The sequence below is a fragment of the Vicugna pacos genome, chromosome 7 (genome assembly GCF_048564905.1).
Source record: "Vicugna pacos chromosome 7, VicPac4, whole genome shotgun sequence".
Classification (NCBI taxonomy): domain Eukaryota; kingdom Metazoa; phylum Chordata; class Mammalia; order Artiodactyla; family Camelidae; genus Vicugna; species Vicugna pacos.
This window is the reverse complement of record NC_132993.1, coordinates 63,787,229-63,807,691: the sequence shown is the minus strand read 5'-3', so window position 1 is coordinate 63,807,691 and position 20,463 is coordinate 63,787,229. Positions and strand designations below refer to the sequence as shown.

General features: G+C 41.1%; 1 protein-coding gene across 13 annotated transcripts in view; it reads left to right on the top strand.

The window, feature by feature from the left end:
• The window catches only part of CDK14 (cyclin dependent kinase 14), a 566,062-nt gene that overhangs the window by 433,376 nt on the left and 112,223 nt on the right, over positions 1-20,463 (top strand). For all 13 annotated transcript variants that reach the window (XR_012074504.1, XR_012074505.1, XM_072965036.1 and 10 more), the window contains one exon: positions 6,961-7,024. Coding sequence is in view for 11 of the 13 variants with exons in the window: in XM_072965036.1 (XP_072821137.1) it covers positions 6,961-7,024 (64 nt within the window). In the remaining 2 variants the exon portion in view is untranslated. The remainder of the gene's footprint in view (positions 1-6,960; positions 7,025-20,463) is intronic.

Below are 20,463 nucleotides of genomic sequence, written 5' to 3'. Positions count from 1 at the left end.
ATTCAAGAAAAAGATGGCGATCTGAGCATGTGTTATATGTCATGTATGACACATATGTGTGTCATTGAATTTTAATTGGCCTCAAGTTTGCAGCTGAAGTAAAGAGCATCTGCGGATGAACTGAGTTTTTCTTTTATTATTATTGTTGTTGTTCACATCCTGCCAGTTTTGAGAAACGCCTCTTGCTGTATAAGACACCTAGAGTATGAGACTGTTAAAAGTCAGGACAGGAAAGCAGGTGCTGGTGGATGAGCTCTGACCTACAGAACTGCTGAGCCAGTTCTCCACGCAGCCATTGTCATCTGTAGTAGCTCCTGATGTGAAGTGCCACCTCTCTTTTCCAAATGCTCCAAATGAAGGTATACCCGTGGTGATAACTTGCTGTCTGCTGTTTGCACTTTTTAGGTTGAAAAATCCGGTTAGAATGACTTCTTTAAAGCAGTGCTTCTAAAACTTAAGTTTGCCTATGAACCCGGGGTTCATGTGGAATTATAGATCCCGACTGGTCAGGTCAGAAGTGGGGCCTGGGCTTTTTTCTGCAGGCGATGCTGACGCTGCTAGTTTGTGGACTGCACTTCCAATGGCAAGGCTGTAGCATCTGGTGCCCCTGCCTCCAGGTACCTCTCCCTGGGTTCATTGGGGTGTGTGTGTTCTGTGCCGCCGCCTCAGGCAGCCAGCCAGTTCCGCGGCATTTGCTTGGCAACATCGCCCCCCTCCGCCCTCAGCAGCCTCCACCCTCGGGCTCCCGAACAACGTGCACGTGCATTTTCATCGCTGTGGCTCCCACAGCGCGGCTGGGGGCTGACAGTCTGAAGCCCCGTGCCACCATAACCTCACTCAGTGAAAAGAAAAGCCATTGAGATCAGAGTGAAATTGATGAGGGAGTCAGGGTTTAGAGAGACGGGGAAGAGAAACAGTAGGAGGAAAGGGAGAGGGGAAAGAATGAGAATTTTGATGGAGGAGAACATATTTTAAATGAGCTGCTTTCACTGCAGAATTTTCCGGTTAAGAGCGTTTTCTGGGGTAGTTTCAAATTTATTTTCTGATTATCCTCTAATTTCTGTAACAGCCAACTGCTTGTTTTTGTTCATTCATTTACTGAAAATCTTTTGTGGTCCTCTGGACCTAGGCTGGAGACTTAAAAAAAAATCTGTATACCATCTAACTAAACCTCTGAGAGGTGGCCTAATTAGATGGAGCCAGGCATTGGGCCCAACCCTTGCTGTGACATTAGAGGTTCAGAAAATTCCACAAACCAGGACTGCACCTTGGACCAATTAAATCAGAACCTTTGAGGTGGGTCCCAGTCTTTAGTATTTCTTTTATCTGTGTTTTTTCTTAATGCTTCTCAGGTGATTTCCACATGCAGCCAAGCACCGCTAAGCCAGACCTTTTGTCTTCTAGCTGGTAAATTGAACTCACTTTAGATAAAACTCTTAAGAGCTGTCCTTTACATATGTGGTTTCCTTCTTATCTAAACCTTTGCCATGTTGAATACGCTGCATAATATTTTGGAATCACTATCTCCTTCAACCTGGCACCAGCGGCTTTATGAAGCCCCAGCGGCTTTTCGTTTTCTCAGTCCAGTTGCTCCCTCTGCTGGCCTGTCCTAGGTAAAACGCTCCCTGCTCTGCAGACTCTCACCACAGGCTCTGCTATTCTCACCCAGGATCACATGGCGTTAATGCTGCTCTTCTAATCCCACGTCCAACCTGTATGCCATTGGCCATTGCCGAAAGGGAACAGTCTGAATGCGCTAACCCCTTATCTGGTGGCACTTCAGGTAAAGCCTAAGGAATGATGGAGGAGAGGACTTATATGTGTGTGTGTAAATATACACACAGACATACACACACATACCACATATGCATATATATTTTGCTTATTTTGCTGCCGGAAAATACTCTGTTATCAGCGATTGCTCGTGCTGGTTCCCTGAAAAATAATTGACTTTGACGTATACTTTGGATGGAAAATGGGGAAGGAAAGCTTTCATCCATACCTTTCTTTTCTACCCTCTTTCATCTAATCATATCTTTTTCCTTATCAACTCACTTTTCCTTATCTGCCCTGTAAGTTATAATTATAGCCAAATATAAACAAGGGTAGATGTGAATGCATGACCTCGTCTTATCACCAGATTCTTTGTTGTAGTGTTACATCAGACATTGTGTTGCACACGACCCTTGTTGTCTAAGGAGACAGAATTTGATCTTTATTATATCTGAATGCAAAATGTGGTGCAGCCCAGCCCTTCGTTCTGATGAAGACTTCTGAAGCTGTCCGTTCCATTTTGTACAGCTCTTGTCATTAGAATGCCCTTCTTTGTCATGTACTGATATCTTACCGCATTGGCCCTGTTTTCCATCAAACTCAGCACAGCCTGTCTGTCCCCCATCAACACTGCAGTACTTGCTCTACTCAAGGTGATGCCCCAAACCTTTCTCACTGAGGGTAAACGTTTGCAGTCCACCTCACGGGATCCACCACCCCCCTGACCTCTCTGGGTACATACCTTAGAAGATTGCCTTATTTATTTTAGCAGTGCCTGGTACTGGTGCAGAAATCCACACGTATTCTGACAAGTATATGGTATGATTCAGTGATAAAACCTGTGTTAGTTGTTTAGGCTGCGTAACAATAGTACCATAGATTTAGCACCTTAATGCACATTTATCATCTCACAATCTTCAGACCACCTTCAGTTCCTTGCCTTACAGTCTTCCTAATCTGACTGCGTGCTTCATCAAAGCCACTGAGGGAGAGTCCCCTAGCAAAACGGAGTCAGCCTCTCACGCACAAAAGTGACATCTCATTACTTGGGCTGTATTCTGTAGGTTAGAAGCAAGTCACTGGTCCCATCCACACTCAGAGACGGATGGGACATGAACACCCAGTGTCAGGGATTAAGGGACCACCTTAAGTCAGCCCACCCCCACCCGCTTTTATTTCCATTGGGTGGTCTCAGTGGAGTTTGTACTCAGCTAAAAGCCCTGGGTCTTTTTTTTTTTTTAAATACAAATTGTTGCCTGCCTGGTCTTACCATCTTGAGCAATTAATTAATAGCACCTAAATACCGAACTTACGTTTATTGCTGTTAAGATTCCCTGTGTTAGGTTCAGCCAGTGGCTCCTACCTGATTAAGTATTTTTAATCCTGGCTCAGCTATGAGAATATTACACATCCCTTCTATTATATGGTATCTGAGAATGTAAGATATTTTTCTGTGTCTTCCTTTAAGTCACTGATGAAAATGCCAAAGAGGTTGGTACTGGTATCTAATGTCTAATGTGGGTGAATGTGTGTGTGTGTGTATGTGTTGGACTAGAGAGAGAATGGAAAAAAGCCTTACTCCTCATACTTAATACCTCCTTCTAGAGTCTGGTTAGTTGGCGCTGAATCATTTCACACCATCTGAGCCACATTCTCTGATCCTTCTGGGAGCCCAGGAAGCACAGCTCTTAACAGCATAGTCTTTCAATTGAACCAACTTGATTTTGAGCTCCAGCTCCACCCGCTTGGTAATTATTTTTCTGGATGGATAGCACACATGCAGGATGAGAGTTAGGAGGTTCTGCTTTCTCCCTGGCTCATCTTTGAACTTTACACCATCTGTTCCAGAGCGGAGTGTGTAATACCCAGGCTGAGTTCTGCTGAGCTTCTTCACGAGTTCCATTTAGGACTTCTCACCAGGAACCAGGAAAAATAATTTTTCCAGAACCTAAAGTAGCACAGCTCTGAAGCTATCACTGTTGTAGAGACGTTCTAAGTGGGGACTTTGAGAGTGTCAGTTTCAAAATGCTTAAAGTTACTGGGTTGCTCTGCGTGTCCTGAGGGCCCTTGCTAAGCCAGTCTGAAAGCATCACCACCACGTGGAACACCCAGCTCATAAAACTGACGACTCCAAACCGGGAACCCAGCACGCTCCACCCCAATCACGTCATTAGCACATACTTGTGTGTGCCGGTTTTATCTGCATCTGAGAGGCCAGAATTCCTCTGAGCTGGAGTCTGCTAGAGACTTCGCTGACCCCTTGACCCAGGAAAACTATTAGCAGTCCTTGTTCTGTTCAACCACAGGCATTGTTCAGGGAAAGCCCATGGGCTCATTTTTAGCCTGGGGCCTGTGCAGAAGCAAAGACTAGCAAATGTGAGAATTAGTGACACTTAATAACTTGCAAGGGCAAGTAGATATTTCTGACAAACACTAATTCTTGAATTTTGAGCTCTGAAAGTTTGGCATTCACTTTTCTTCTGTTATTTAGAAATTAGATGTTTCAGCAGAGAGGCCCTCTTTTTCTCAGCATCCTCCTGCGCCCAGCAGAGAGGCTGACACACCGGGCAGGATTGACGCCGCCCCATCAGCACATGTGTAAGACCAGAGAGTGAGTTTGGGGTGATTAAACCACAGTTCATCAGGGTCAGGTAGTGTCATCCTCTACTGAGAAGAGAGACTTTTTAGCATATCACGATGTGTCCTTTTAAGACAGAGGGACCTCAGATGTTTTAAACCTGCTTATTTACAGATGAGGAAGCCACATTTTAAATGTTGGGATGCAGTTTTCTCCTGCACTGTTTTATTTGCAAAAGATTACTTTTTCACTTTTAGAGAACACCTCTTTTTCCTTCTAACTTTAAAGTGTCTTGGTAGTGGAATTTCTTAGTCAATTAATATAAAGGAAAATCTGACATCAGAGACAACACACACCCACTCGCCCTAGAGCACAAGTAGCCTGTCATCTCTCACCACACACGTAGCCCAGATTGCCTTTCCTAAAAAGGCTTTTACAGGAAGCACCGTTGATGTTTAATTCTTCTTTTCCTTTGCCCACTTTCTATTTCCTGTGCAAATGGCCTAAGAGTCGTAGACAGTTTGGAGAATAGTTTGAGGTCTGGAATTTCATCAGTCAATGCTATCATGACGCAAAACAAGTCTTACATATTTTTTTCTTGCAGGTAGTTTTTATGAAATGGACATAATATTTGATGATCACTTTGAAACAGAGCACTGGATATGGATGGGGTAGTGTCTGTGAAAAAGTTTTGCTCACACAAACATTGTAGACACAGGTACAGTCAGGGTATCAACCATACCTTAATTAGGAGGGAGAGAACGAATTTCACGTTCTGGCTAGACTTTTCATTGTTTATAAAACCTTAGAAGGTCTGTTTCACGTGTGATGGGTTGATTGTGACCGAGATGTGATTTTGAGCTGAGAGTTTCTCCCTTCATTTTCAGAAGTTTATTTCCATCGAACCCCTTTGTCCTTCATGAAGAATTCGGGGGAGCTCAAAGTGGAGGGACTACTGCTGCCTGCAGGCCTGGTTACTCCCTCTCTTGAACTAACAGTTGAACTTAGTGAAGAGAAAGGAGGACATGCCTTTTGCAGAGACACTGTTATCACCATTGTTCATGTCCCACTTGTCCTGGTCCCTCTTCTGTCTTAGAGCACTTCAAGCCCTCTTGTCTGTCACATTCTGCTCCCACCCAGCCCATCAACTGTGTGACCTTGTTTGTGTAGATCTGCCTATTAATGTTAGCGTTACTAAATGCTTGCGAGATTAACCAATGCAGTTGTAAAGAATTGTATTATCTGGTCCCCCGAGCCCAGATTCCGTGTTTCAATGAGGAACCTAATACATCTGTTGAGCCCTGATTCACCAGAGTCAGAAGCGGTGAGTGAAGGGCTCACTGTATGTGCACCTGCCTTGACATCACGGCCCTGCCCCCGCTCCTAAGACAAGGTGTAAAGAGCTGAAGCTCTGTCTTCTAATTGCCTGGTAGCACCTACTAATCCTCAGAGATAAGGGGAACAGGTATCAGTTCCTCCTGTGATCTCTGCCATTCCTCCAAGGTTGCTAGCTTCTGGCTTTATGTCTTCCCCTTTGTAACCTGTTTGACTATCCATATTGTCCACCATGGTTGAAATTGCAGCATTTGGCACTGACTCCCCAGATCAAGGAGTCCCTGTGGAGAAAGTGGATGGGCTAGATTCTCCCATGTGGCCAGCATCTCCCTGATCTGACCCCATTTTCTGTGGGTGCTTTGAATGCCAGGTGGTGTGCTCGCCACAGATGAGGCAGGGGCTGTCATCATCCCCGGTGTGCAAAGTGGGAAGTGAAGCTCTGTGAGGTCCCATGGCTAGTAAGTAGGGGACCAAGGATTTGAACTCCAAAAGTCTGTCTGCATGATCTGAACTCTTAACCGTTGAACTCTGCTGTTCTCTGTGGGTGATTTATCAAGACACTGAGTATAATAGTAATAGATGGTGGAACTGGAAATTCAAATAGAGTGTACAAGGTTATACATGGGCTGGAATTGCCTTTCATTCCTTTGACTAGATCAGACATTGTGGGGATAGAAAAGTGGATGGGGAAAGAAGCTGGAGGTGTGGATAGGAAAAGATGAGAGTGTAGGGAGAACAGTGTTGGGGGATGAGAAAACTATAAATCACGTGACTAAAGGTGTTAACTGTAACAAATAGTGTGGCCAGTAGAGAATGTGAGTGTCCCAGCTGTCTGTCCTGCTTCTTTGAAACATTGTGATTCCCGGACAGAGGATGTGGGGGAAGAAATGACAGAATTCTTCGAACTGTTAAATGATGACATGTTGATCCTGGACTGAAGGACAAAAGCTCATGAAAGAATCATGAGGGAAAGACACATACTTTTTCAGTTCCATGAAAGTGACAGCTCATCCTTTGAGTCCCGAGCCTACGTAGTAAGCCTGGAGTTGATAAAACGCAGCAGATTTAACTTGCCTCAGCACATTCAGCTACATTTGTTCAAACACAGGCGTTCGACTTGGGTGGCTCTTTAGCCGGGTTTGTTTTTACTGAAATAAAATCCCTGGCACATGATAATGGGAAAAAAACCCAGAGTTTTCATCATATGCAACGTACTGTTTTCTACACTGGAGGATCTTGAGTGCTTTGGAAATAATAAGTCTGCTCTCCACTAGGTTCTTGGAACGCCAAATGAGGACACGTGGCCTGGAGTTCATTCTTTACCACATTTTAAGCCAGGTATGTTTCACTAATTACAAATGACTAAGTGCTTTCTATATGCAAGGGGGATGGGGAATATATAAATGTTCCCCCTCCAGCTAATTTATTACCTGGAAAAATTCTGGTTACACGTGTCATTGTATAATCTACCTCTTACTGGAGCTGTCCTCTGATTTCCGCAGTTTATTTGTCTATAAGGCTACAGTGAATGACATCCCTCGTGAGAGTCAGTCACCCTATGTTCTCTGTTTGATTTGACTGGCTAACCTTGAGGTAACCTTTCATTTCATCATCAGTTAGACTAGCACCCATGTCTATAAAAACAAACTTTAAATCAAGCTACTATAATCCATCTATGTGACTTCTACTAATAATTCTAGGAAAAGTATTAAATTGTAAAAAGGAAAAATCACATTTCAGTTGTTTTGAAATCTACTAATACATGGTCAGTTAATTTGAGCTTAAACATACAAAATGTCCTATATGTCCAACATTCCACTTTTTTTTTTTAAATGTTAAATATTTAAACCCCTAAACTGGAAACAGAGGAAATACAGAACTTTTAAAATAAGTTGGCACTGTTTTCTTACCAGTAGGTGGCAGTCAAGAAACTTTCAGTTTTAATAATTACACTTCTAAGAATCTCAAATAGGGTCTATCTAATAAATTTTTATAAGAGGGATGAAAAGTTTAGAATTGGAAATTTAATAAAAATCAGTGAAGTGAATTATCATAAAATAATCCTCTTTTTGTTTTTTGGTTTTTTTCCTTTTCTTGGTTACAAAACATGGATTATAAAATGCAGACCTACCATAAAATTGCTGAAAGGGATTTTATGGGAAATCTAATAGTTCATTATTTTATGAGGGAAAAGAGCTATGAATAATTACTGTTACAGGAGCCAAATATATTATTTTTCTTCCCTTCTCGTCTTTTGGGGGACCATCAGGAATAAATTATCCATCCCAAAGAATGACTGAGTTGGGAAACTATTTTTATTCTTAATATTTTTCTTCTGAAAGTGTACAGTGTGCTGAGAATTCTTTTATCTTCTTTGGCTTCCCCAAGGACTCTGTGCTTTACTAAAAATTTTAAATAACTGCCTTGTTCTGAAAGACTATAGAAACTTAACAATTTAAAATGGAGTTTTTTCTTGTTTTTTTTTAACCAAACAAGAAGCATCGTCTAGCTGCTCACACGAATGGAGTGTTAAGTAAGAACGTAGCTGTTTATAAATGTTCCAAATGTGGGCTCTAAAAGAAGGGTAGCTTCCCCATGTTAGTATCCAAAATCTTAATTCCTAGGGACATAAAGCAGAGGAGGATATGGAAAGAGGTTAAATGAATGAAGTTAGATGCAGAAAGGAACAATTCAGATAGTCATTTCGCCTGCCAAGTTTCTGGACTAGAAAACATGGAGTGGTTGGTTTACTTTGTTGTGAATAGAACTTATCTTCATCAACAACATACAAAAGCATTTATTAAGTGTATGCGTTCTGGAAAATACTGTGATGTAATAAAATTAAACCAACAAATTGGGAATTTCATGAGATTAGGGACTATGCATAGTACAAATTTTGGTTCAGTAAATGTCTGTTGCCCTGAATGATACTGAATGTTTAAAACAGACATTATTTATGTGAATCTTCTGGTAGACATATATAAATTAGGAGATATATATGTTTCAGTTATTTATATTATGTTCAAGTGCCACTGCAGACACGCAGGGCAGGGAAGATAATGAGGATCTGAAAGAATAAAACGTTTAGATGCGTTTAAGGCATGGGTGCTGACTAGCAAAAAAGATATTTCCAGCAACCTGTGGGGCTTGTGAATAAGAGAAGATGGGATAAATGCTTCCTGAGTTGGCTTAGGGGGAGTCAAGGAGAGACAGGATAAAAGACAGGCAAAGGAAGCAAATCTGTGAGTCTTTTCATGCAGCATTTATCAGACCATCAGGAGAGTCCTGGGGACGAAGGTACACATTCCTGAGGTGAAAATTAGGTGCTCAGGTCCACCTGCCCCACCCTGCATTCCACCTCCTTATTCTACCCTCAAAGAGTGCCTTAGAAAGCCTGAGGGAAAGCAGAGTCTGGGCCATTAGGACATACTTTGTTTAGTTTTGTCTAGTAGACTTTACTTTTTTAGAGCAGTCTCAGGTTCATAGCAAAACTGAGCAGAAGGTGCAGAGATTCTCGTGCAGCCTGCCCCATTATCAGCATTCCCCACCCGAGTGGCACATTTGTTCCAGTTGATGAGCCTACATTGAAACATCATTGTCACCCAAAGTCCATAGTTTACGTTAGGATTCATTCTTGGTGTTGTACGTTCTATGGGTCTGGACAAGTGTATAAAGACATGTATCCACCACTGTGGGATCGTACAGAGTCGCTTCACTGCCCTAAAAATCCTCTGTGCTCCTCCAGTTTATCCCTCCCTCTCCCCTAACCCCTGGCAACCACTAATTTACTTACTGCCTCCATAGTTTTGCTTTTCCATAATGTCATATAATTGGAATCACACAGGATGTTGCCCCTTCAGATTGACTTCTTATACTTAGTAATATGCATTTAAGGTTCCTCCATGTCTTTTCATGGCTTGATAGTTCATTTCTTTGTAGCTCTGAATGATACTCCATTGTCTGGATGTAACACTGTTTATGTGTCCATTTACCTACTGAAGGGCATTTTGATTATTTCAAGTTTGGGTACTTAGGAATTGATTCTTTGTGGGTTTTGTGTGGACATAAGTTTTCAACTCCTTTGGATAAACACCAAGGAATGCAACTGCTAGATCGGGACATTCTTTGCCTAATTTTTGAACAGATAATAAATTTAAGCAATTCAAAGTATCTAACTATAAAATAGGAGCACAGTGCAAAGTGTCCCCACCCCTGTCTGCCACCTGCCCACTTCCCCAGAACCACGGGCCCACATTTTATTAGTTTCTCTTATGTTTCTTTCCTTTATGTGAGGAATATAAGAAATTATGAATATATATTTCCATATTACCCATATTAAACACAACTTGGTTCTTGCCTTTCTCACTATTGCATCCTGTAAGTCCTCTCATGTCACTGCATGGAGGAGGCAGGTGTAGCTCCCCTCTTCCCTACAGCCACATTGTTTTACATTGTATGGATTTAACCTATCCCTACTTATGGACCTTTGGGTTGTTTCCAGTGCTTTGCTATTATAAATATTACAACCTTCCCATTAACACATAAATATGCACATGGCTGAAGGATAAATTACCTGAAGTAGGGTTGAAGAATTGAAAACTATACAGTTGACCCTTGAACAGCACAGGTTTCAACTGCATGGGTCCATTCTGCATGGGTTTTTTGCATTAACGCACACTGCAGCACTACATCACTCTTACCTGAATGCGGATGGATGCCGACCCACAGATACCAAGGACACACTGTAAATTACAGATGGATTTTCAGCTGTAAGGGTTGGCACCCCTAATTCCTGTGTTGTTCGAGGGTCAACTGTATACAATTACAATTTTGAGCACTTCTGTCAGATTTGTTGTCCAAAGGGGTTGCACCAGTTGGCTCTGTTACCAGCAGTATATGAGAGCACTTCCTGTCCTGTCTACAGGGTTCAGCCAGACTTTTAGATTTTGCCTGGTAGGTAACAGAAAATCTCAATATGATTTTAATTTGTAAGTGCCTTTTTTATGATGAGGTTGAGCATCTTTTCATATGTTTCAGGATCACTTGCTTTTCCTTTTCTGTGAATAGCTAGTATCTTTTGCCCAGTTTGTAATTATGTGTCATTTGTCATTTTCCTATTAATTTCTAGAGGTTCTTTATTAGAGAAAGTATCCCATTTTTCTATAAAAATTTTTTGCTTCTCTGGAATTTGAAAAATGATTCTATTTTTTAAATTGAAATATAGTTGATTTACAATGTTGTGTTAGTTTCTGGTGTACAGCATAGTGATTCAGTTATATACATATATATTCTTTTTCATTATAGGCTATTACAAACTGATGAATATAGTTCCCTGTGCTATACACTAGGACCTTGTTGTTTATCTATTTCATATATAGTAGTTAGTATCTGCAAATCCCAAACTCCTAATTCACCTACCCCCCACCACCTTTCCCTTTTGGTAACCTTAGGTTTGTTTTCTATGTCTGTGAGTCTATTTCTGGTTTGTAAATAAGTTCATTTGTCATTTTTTTTAGTATAATAATCTCTAGGTCCATCCATGTTGCTGCAAATGGCATTGTTTCATTCTTTTTATGGCTGAGTGGTATTCCATTGTGTATATATGCCGCATCTTCTTTACCCATCCATCTATCGATGGACATTATATTGCTTCCATGTCTTGGCTATTGTAAGTAGTGCTGCTATGAACATTGGGGCGCATGTATCTTTTCAAATTAGAGTTTCCTTTGGATATACGCCCAGGAGTGGGAATGCTGGTTCATATGGTAACTCTATTTTTCGTTTTTTTAAGCAATTTTGAAAATAATCCTCACTCTTATATCTTACTAGACTTGCTTAACTGGAAAATTTTTAGCTCAAGAGAGAAAAATCCATAGTGGTTTACAACAGTGCAGTCATATTTTTGAAAAAGATCAGTTACTGTTATAAATATATGTACAAATTCATATATATGTACACTTGTAGGGAAAGCCAATTTGTGTTTTCAAATGGATTATTTTATGGCCCTGATCTGGATCAGGAATAAAGCTGAAAGGCTGAGTCTTTTGGTTGTAGCATATTTTAATCTAATTACCTAGCAGGTCTTTAAAAATTAATTTATTTTTATAGTTCATTACTACAGAATAACTTAAATTTATTTGTTAATGCATCAATGTGTATTAAGCACCATTTATATGGCTAGAGTGTGGGGATATTGCAGTGAACAGAACACACAAGATCCTGGTAGGTCGGAGAGACACATAATGAATAAAACGTAATGTATGTTAGGTGATGGGGAGTATAATGGAGGAAAATAGAGGGAGAAATGGGTTGAGAAAGTGCTGGGGAAGAGGGTGATTTACAATTTTAAATTGTAAATGTAACCAAGGAAGTCCTCATTGAAAAGACAACAATTGACTAAAAGACGTGAGGGAGAGAGAACCAGGAAAGGGGAGAACTTTCCAGAGAGAACAGCAAATACAAAGGCCCTGACGTGGGAAAGAGGCGGGGAGGGTAGAAAGTGAGGTCAGAGGTAAGAGCACTAGGTCCAGTCATGAGGAGCTTTGAGGGGCTACGAGGAGTCCTTCACCCCTTTCTCTGAACGAGATAGAAAATGCTGGAAGAAGGTTTTGCACAGGGCGGCGCCTGCTCTGGGTTACATTTTGATAAGATGGAGGCCTGGGGCAGAAGCAGGGAGACCAGTTGGACCATGACAGGAGTCTAGGGGAGAGGTGAACAGGCTGGTCTTACCTTCTCAGCTTCTTTGTTTTAGCTCAGAACTTAACATGTTATCATCCCTTGGAAAGTAAAGCAAAACTGGAGGAACAGTTTAAGAGCAATTGTTAAGATATTAAAAGGACAATCATATAACAGATGGGGGTATACAGTGTTTAACCTGTGTGTGTCCTCTTCTGCCCTTACATTTATGCCAATCCAAAATTCCTTAACCTCCACTATCCCCATAGCAGCCAGGCAGCTGGGATGGGCCGCAGCTGCATGAAATAAATAAATCCATGTAAGACACGTGTGCACGTGCACACACACACGTGTGTGTATTACATATAAGAAGGAGCCTAACGTTGGGAGCTGCTGCTTTTCCATCATTTACTTCTATTTAAATTTCTCTCAAAAGAAGTGGAAAGTGGGTCTGTTTCTTCTTTGAATTCGACTGCCTTCTCATTTCTTTTCCGTCACCCTCTGGTTTATGCTCTCAAAAGTACAGGTCTCTCCCTGTCCCCGTCCCCCTCCCCTCCTGTCCCTCTTGTCCTTCTCCCCCCTCTCTCCCCACCTCTCAGAGTGTCTCCTTTCATCACCATCCTCAGGATGCTTGCTGTGGGCCAGCCTCGGAGGGGAGAGGTCACAGCAAGGTATCCTTACTTAGCACTTCAGTAATCCTGTCACCTTCGATGAGATTCATCAGACCAAACCCCATTCTCTAACAAAGAGTCAGCTGCAAAATAACGAGATCTTCCCTTGCACCTGTTTCATAGTTGCTCATTGCCGGGGTGCTTTTGCATATTGCCCTCTGCCTCCGTTTCCGTCCAGGATAGAAAGAGGCTTCCCCGCATGAGTCCCCAGGTCATGCGTCCCTGCCTGCCTTGCCCACGGGTACTTTCTCACGTGGCTCCTGCACCTCTGGTGAAGTGATGCTTGAAATTCTGTGTTATAAGATGGACTTAGCATTAATACTTTTTAAAAAACACATCTTGCGTATGTGTTGGAGGGGTTGTTTGGGCTTTGTAGAATTGTGGTAACCCCAGATCAGGACAGAACCTAGGAAGACATTTGAGGTTCTCCAAATTGGTAGAATCAGAGTAAGGACTAAGAATTCTGAGAAGATTTAGGAATTTTCTGCTGTCAAGGAAAACCCCAGGGCTGCTTGAGCTTGGAGTGGGAGTGGTGTTTTAACTGTGTCATAATTATTTAAGCAAATTGAACGTTAGGGCTGGAAGAAGTCCCAGGGTATCTAGTCCTGCTCTCTCCATTGTAAGGCTAGCAACCTGAGGTCAGAGACGCTGCAGGACTTCCTCAAAGTCAGTGTCAGAGATGGAAGTAAATCCCAGGTCTCCCTGGCTTTCAGTTCAGTTCTCTGTTTTGCATCGTGGAAAATCATTCTACTGCATCTGCATCGCGATTTCTCATTGAGCTTCTTCTAATGAACAACTTACTGACAATTAGTCCATCCAGATAATAATAGGAAAATAGAGATCTCGCCTTTGTATTTAGTAAAATACATAGAACCACAAACATCATTTTGTATGAAATAGTTTGGCCCCGAAATAACATGTGGAGGCCATGTGTCATACTTCTATCCATCTCTTAAATGCTTCCAGCAAAAGGGACTTCAACAGCTATTTAATGACAAATTACTATTTAGGAGTTTAAAAAAGGAAGGCGCTGTATAGTTCAAGGAGAAAAAAAGGTTGCAATTGAAAGTAATGAAATTTATATAGAAAATAATTTCCAGCCTCTGCTTGTGCCAATACCACCAACATCCCATTGTTCACACAAAATATCAGTGCAGTAGAGAAGACCTCACTCCGGAAGTTTAGAAGTAGAGCGAGAAAATACTTACCAAATAATAATCCAATCTCCCGTGTTAGGTCTTATGACTTCTAAGTTTGTCAGCTACTCCTGGCTAAAGTAAGTGAATCCAGTGCATTGATTTGTTTAAAATGATGTTGATTTTTAAAAACCTGTTTAGGCCATTATCATAGGGCTCCTGCAAGACACATACAGGACTATGGAAGGGTAGCTCTTTTGCTAATACAGAGGTGAAAGGGAAAATCTTGGTTTCTTTTATTTAAGATATGAGTAATATTGTAACCCCCAAATATTCAAGTAACCCATGATAAAACAAACTACTGACAGTTAGCTCGGTTTTAAGATCTGATGAAATTTCCTTCACTTACACCGTCCTTGATAGAGTGCTTTGATAACTAACAGACAGGCATGTTTGCAGGGGAGGATATTAAGAAAGGATGTAAGTGTGTATACGCTTTGCCTCGAGAGCCAGCTTTGTACACCTAACTCATAATCTCTTGACTGTGAAAAAGGACAATTGAATGCCAGTTCCTGCTCTCCACTTGTGCATTAAAATCACAGAATTACATGTAAGGAGTTAGAACAGTATTGACATGTCTATGATTTTTATTCATTTCTGTAACTGTTGCCACAAGAGGGTAGTTTAGGAGAGCTTAAGTATCCTGCCTCCCTGGAATAATACTGCTTCCAGGATGCCACGTCTGCCGTGTGTGTGTAACACAGCTGTGCAGGATGGCCAGTTTTTAAAGCCCGTTAGTAGTAGTAGTCGTGGCGGTAGTAGTAGTAATAGCTGGTAGGTGTCAGAAGTTTATTATGCATTAGACACTTTTATCAGCTCTTGAGATGCATCTTCTTATTGAACATTCATGGTAAACCATGAAGTAAGCACTGCTGTTACTCCTGTCTGTGAGGGAAACTGAGGCACCGAAGATTTTTTTTTTAAAGCAGTAAGTCCAGGGTCACAGGAGCTTGGAAGCATCAGTCTGGCATTTCCTGTGAACACAAGGCAGATTTGTTCTCCTAGACTTACAAGGGCAAGGCACCCAAGGCAGGTGGAGAGGAGTCGGGAGTGGGAGGAGTATTGTTTATGTTGTTCTGGTTGTTTTTAATAGACTATTTTTTTAGAGCATTTTTCGATTCACAGCAAAACTGAGCAGGAGGTACAGAGATTTTCCATATGCCCCTGCCCTACACATGCACAGCCTCCCCCAGGATCAACATCCCCCCTTAGGGTGATGCATTTGTTAAACTCTGCAAACCTACATTGACACATCATTATACATGAGGGTTTGCTTTTGGTTCTGTATGTTCTGTGGGTTTGGACAAATGTATAATGACATGTATGCACCTTATAGTACCAGGCAGAGTGATTTCACATCCCTGAAAAAATCCTCTGTGCTGTGCCCATTCATCCCTTTCTTTCTCCTAACTCCTGGCAACCACTGATCTTTTCACTGGCTCCATAGGGTTGCCTTTTCCAGGAGGTCCTATGGCTGGAAGTGTGCATGTTTTTTGTTTGTTTGTTTGTTTCTTGTTTTTTATTGTTGTTGTTGCTGGTTAAAGGAGCTTTGATCTTCTTGTGCTGCTGCTGGCTTTGTGCATTGTTGGGGGTCAAACTTCAAGTCTCTTCCAGTGGAGAGACAGAAAGATGTCATGGTACAGTGACTAAGAGCATGGACTCCACATCCAGACTGTCTGGGTTCAAATCCCAGCTCTGCCACTTACGGGCTGTGTAACATGGGCAAGGTCTCCAGCGTCTCAGTTTCTCTGTGTAAAACAGAGATAACGATATCCCCTTCCCCATAGTATAGTTAGAAGGACTAAAGTGAGTTCATAATTGCAAACCACATAGGACGCAGGAAGTGTTTGTTAAATATCAAATAGGAGGCTTGGGTAACCCAGCTCTTTAGTAACAAATGGTAGCCTGGGTGCAGAATCCTAGTTCAGCCTTTGCCACTAGCCTGATCATGGGCTCAGGCAACTCAACCTTTGTAACCTCAGTGTACTCATTTGTAGGATGAAGTGGTTAGACTGCCTGATTGCTTATGCTTCCCCCAGGAGGTGCTGAGTGCTCTCTTCCTGATCTCTTTCTCCCTTTGAAAGTTTGGATGGAGGGCTGCGTGGGGATGCATGGAGAGTGAAACTCAAAATCTTTCTTCTCCTTTCTTTTCTGGGAGCTGTAAAGGTTCATTCTCATTTGTGAATAGTACACTTTAGACTGTAAGAAATGCCTAACTGATTAAACTTTACTTCCTTAAAGAAAAATGTCTGTGGAAAGAGAAGTGTTCTATGACTTTTAGTTTAAGAATCTAGGTGTGGTTCGTTTGAAGACCTCATCTGGGAATATGCACTTACAAACCCGCATTTGTACATCTGTTACAAAAACCAGATGCCTTAGGAAGTAAGAACGTTGAATGAATATAGTAGATGTTTATTTCTACAAGTTACTCAGAGATTGCTCATTTTAAAACACATACCCTTGGTCCGTAAAAGATGATTTGCTGCAGCCAGGGCAGGTCAGGATGCTGCAGTCTCCTGTTTTCAGGATTGAAGATGGCTACTTGGCATTTTAAGGAAGCCCCTCTGGGTGACAGCTACAGGGCAGTGCAATTCTGGTAGTATTAATATGTCACAACGGAGCCTCTCGCCGGTAACGCTGGAGTTGTGTCAGATCACAGCCACTGTATATTTGGGGACCAGCAAGTGTTTTAAAGCTGTGAATTGCGGTTGTGCAGACATACATATTATTTCTAAAATGCCTATTAGGATCACTATGCTTTTTTGGTGTTGAGATATCTAAAATCCGCATATTTTGGAACAAGTCTAGCCCTATTTGGGATAAACTCTCATTTACTCTGCATGAATTCTGCTTTACTTCTGATCTTAGGACTCTAGGTGGTTTAAATCCAGCTTTTCTACATCTTGGTGAGAATATCAACTGAAATGTTCAGTGCTGGCTTGGTTTTCCTAATAACCATAAGAAAGTCAGGTTTGCATAAAAATTCTTGTGAATACTTGTAAATATCATTTTCTTCCATTGGTGGCCCCTTAGTGTTGGGTCCCATGGCTTATTGTCGGCTGCGGATGGCCTTGTGTTTTGTGTGCTGCTGTGTCCACACTGCCTGGCAAACAGTAGGCCCAGAAGGAATATTTGTAGGATGTGTGAGAGAATGAATACTCATGTCTTCTAACCTAAAGGATTCAAGGCTATTATCTGTTACTTAAACAAGTAATTAAAGTGATTGTTTGAAGCATCACCAGAGTGATTCATGACTGTGTTTATTGTTCATCCTCATGAACAAAAAGGACTGGACCCTTTTTGCTCCGTTGAAGCAATCCCGAGAAAGCCTTCGGGCCCAGTGCCTCTGCCAGACGACAGCACGGCCACGGCTCTTGGCTTGAATGGTTACTACTTTCTTACACGCGCAGGAGGAAAGAGTAAATGCATTTGTTAAATGCAAAATAATCCTAAAGAATTAAAATTGTGAGTAGTTGAATATATGGTTTAGAGATGTTAATTATAAAGTATATCTAACATTTCCTGTGGCATTTTGGACATACTCATTTATGTATTGATTTACAAATAGTTATTCCACAATATTATTTAAAAATCGATGTACTAAAGTTTGAGATTTTTAATGATCTTGTCTCTCCTTTCCACCCCCACAGAAAAAAAAAAAAAGGAAAAGAAACATGTTCTTGCAAATCCTGGCTTAGCCTTTCAAGTCCCTTGAACATATTTGGGGTTTTTAATTGGTTGGTTGATTTGACGATTTACTCACATGTTTTTGTGCTATTGAAGTTAAAAACTCAGTAATATCATATAAGATCTAAAAAGCATTGTCAAGAAGAGGATAAAGGAGAATAAAAATTAAAATTACTCTCCTGGAGTATACAGTCTGTACCTATAAGCAAATGAGTAAATCCCAGTTTAGGTTTTATCTGCTTTCACGCTGCCTCAAGCCTTTTCAGGTTTAGCTCTTTTAAGCTGGGAAACTTTAGAATATGCAGCATGGTTCTCCAGTCATTTTCCTGTGGAATTCCAATGAATTGCAGTGCATACACATGGCAGTTTGAGGGAAAACCTTTCCAACCTTCTACCCCCACCCCCACCCCCACCGTGTGACAGAGCAAGTGATTTCTTCTCTACCAGCTCTCCCCACTGGCCACCCGCCTGGTGCCACCTCCTCTGCAGTGTCCCTGCAATAAGAGGAGAAGGTGAAAACCAGCCTGCAGGTTTAAATTAATTGCACTTCTCAGTTATGCTGCGAGTTAGCCAATGCTTTATATCACGGCATTCTAAACTTCTAGCTTACACATAATTGGAAAGAAAAAGCTGACATTAAAGTAGTGACAGAATAAACCTAACAGAAGGAGAACAGTATAAAACACTCCTTTGCAAATATTCAAATAATCTCTGAAAATTATTCATAGGCAATTGAGTATCTATTTTATTAAATACACCTGTTACTGTTTGGGGGCACTAATTTAAGCACCTTTTTGTTTTCAGAGCTTACACAGCTAATTAGGTTGCTTTCATTCTAATGGGATGTTACTTTTACTCATGATGGAAACCATTTTTAAAACAGAATTTTAAAAAATCTAATTATAAATATGACACAGGCTCATTGGAGGAAATGTTAGAAGTGGCTCCATTTGAAATTGTGTACTTTGACAGTTAGATCTGAAAGATGTCAGATGCAAGAGATCAGATCCTGCGTGTTCCAGGAGCTAGCTTCAGATATTTGAGTTTACCCTGTCTTCCTTTGGAAGAGAAACAGATGCAGTTAGTGGCTCTGCCTCTGGGCTCCCAGGAGACTGCGTCGATAGCCACATTGTAGCACGTCCCCCCCTGTGTTTGTAATTCTGTGTTTACATTTCTGTGCCACTCAACTGTAACCAGGACTTACTTATTTCTATATGCCCATTGCCCGGTGTAGTGGCTGGTATACAGGCAGGTGCCCGGGTGACATCTGCTAGAAAAATTAAGACTTTATGTGAGTGGAGTTAAAAGGTGGATGTAAGACTTCATTCTTCCTTATTTTGTCTACTTTTATGTGACGTGTTTCACTATCAATTTTGGCTCTCTTATGCACAGCTAAAACTGACATACTTATTTCTGAAAAAAAATTTTCTATTAGCATATCCTGTCAAGCTCTAAATAGAGGCAATTCTTAGAACTCATATTTATGTGCAGTCATTAATTGGTAAGAATAATAATTTACTTGTAAATGCGAGATCATATTAATTTTATCTGTAATGGAATTCTTGTTCCTCCTGAAATCATAGCAAATTATTAAAATTGCTTTGTGGGGAGTACAGAATTAAAGCGATCAAATTTGTTTTACAAGGACACTTGATGTAATTAATTTAAAAATATATCTTGCTTTTTAAATACCAGACTTAGATAATAATAGTTTTTTAAACCTCTGTGAAAAGAACTATTCTTCCCATTTCTCCTCTCTTTTTTTCAAACCTAGAATATGCTCTACATCAACTAGATGAAATATGTTGCATCTTATTTAATGCAGTCCAGTAGAGGATAAACTCAGACAGTAGACATTCTTTTGAAACAGATAAATACATAATTGTTGGTGAGCACTTTTGCCTATAGCTTTAGAACAATCTATATTAGTAATCAGGGCAGCTGTTCCGCTGATGCCCACCACAGAAGCAAAATGGCTGGTTTCTGTGATTGGTCAGCACCCACGCCTTGTAGAGTATTAAGTATTTTGACAGTTACTCCTGCCTGAATGATGACTCTGAAACCCCATGAGAATTTTAAAGACTTTTTGAATCATCATGAAAAGATTAATGCAGTCTCAGGGTGATATTTGAATTGAATATGAAATTCCAAATCTTTGAAACTTGGGAATTGAAGATCAGTAGTTGCTCAGTTAGTCATCCTAACTCCTTGTTTTTCTGTCAAAACCCAGTGCAATTCTTCAACAAATCTTACTTGCTCTACCTGAAAATATTTCCGACTGTTCGCTCTCACTGCATTCACTCTGTTGCCATAGCCCAAGTCGTATTCTCTCTCTCCTGGACTGTTGTAATAATCTTTCATTGGTTTCCCTGCTTCCATCCTTGCCTCCAGTAGTGTATTCTCCAAACAGAACTTAGAGTGATCCCTTAAGAAAAAAATCTAAATCATGTCGTAAAGGCCACAAAGTCTGTGTGAGCCAGTCTTCTGCCCATTTCTCCTGGGCTGTCTGTTGGCTCCAGCCACCCGGTCCTCCAGGCTCACTCCAACA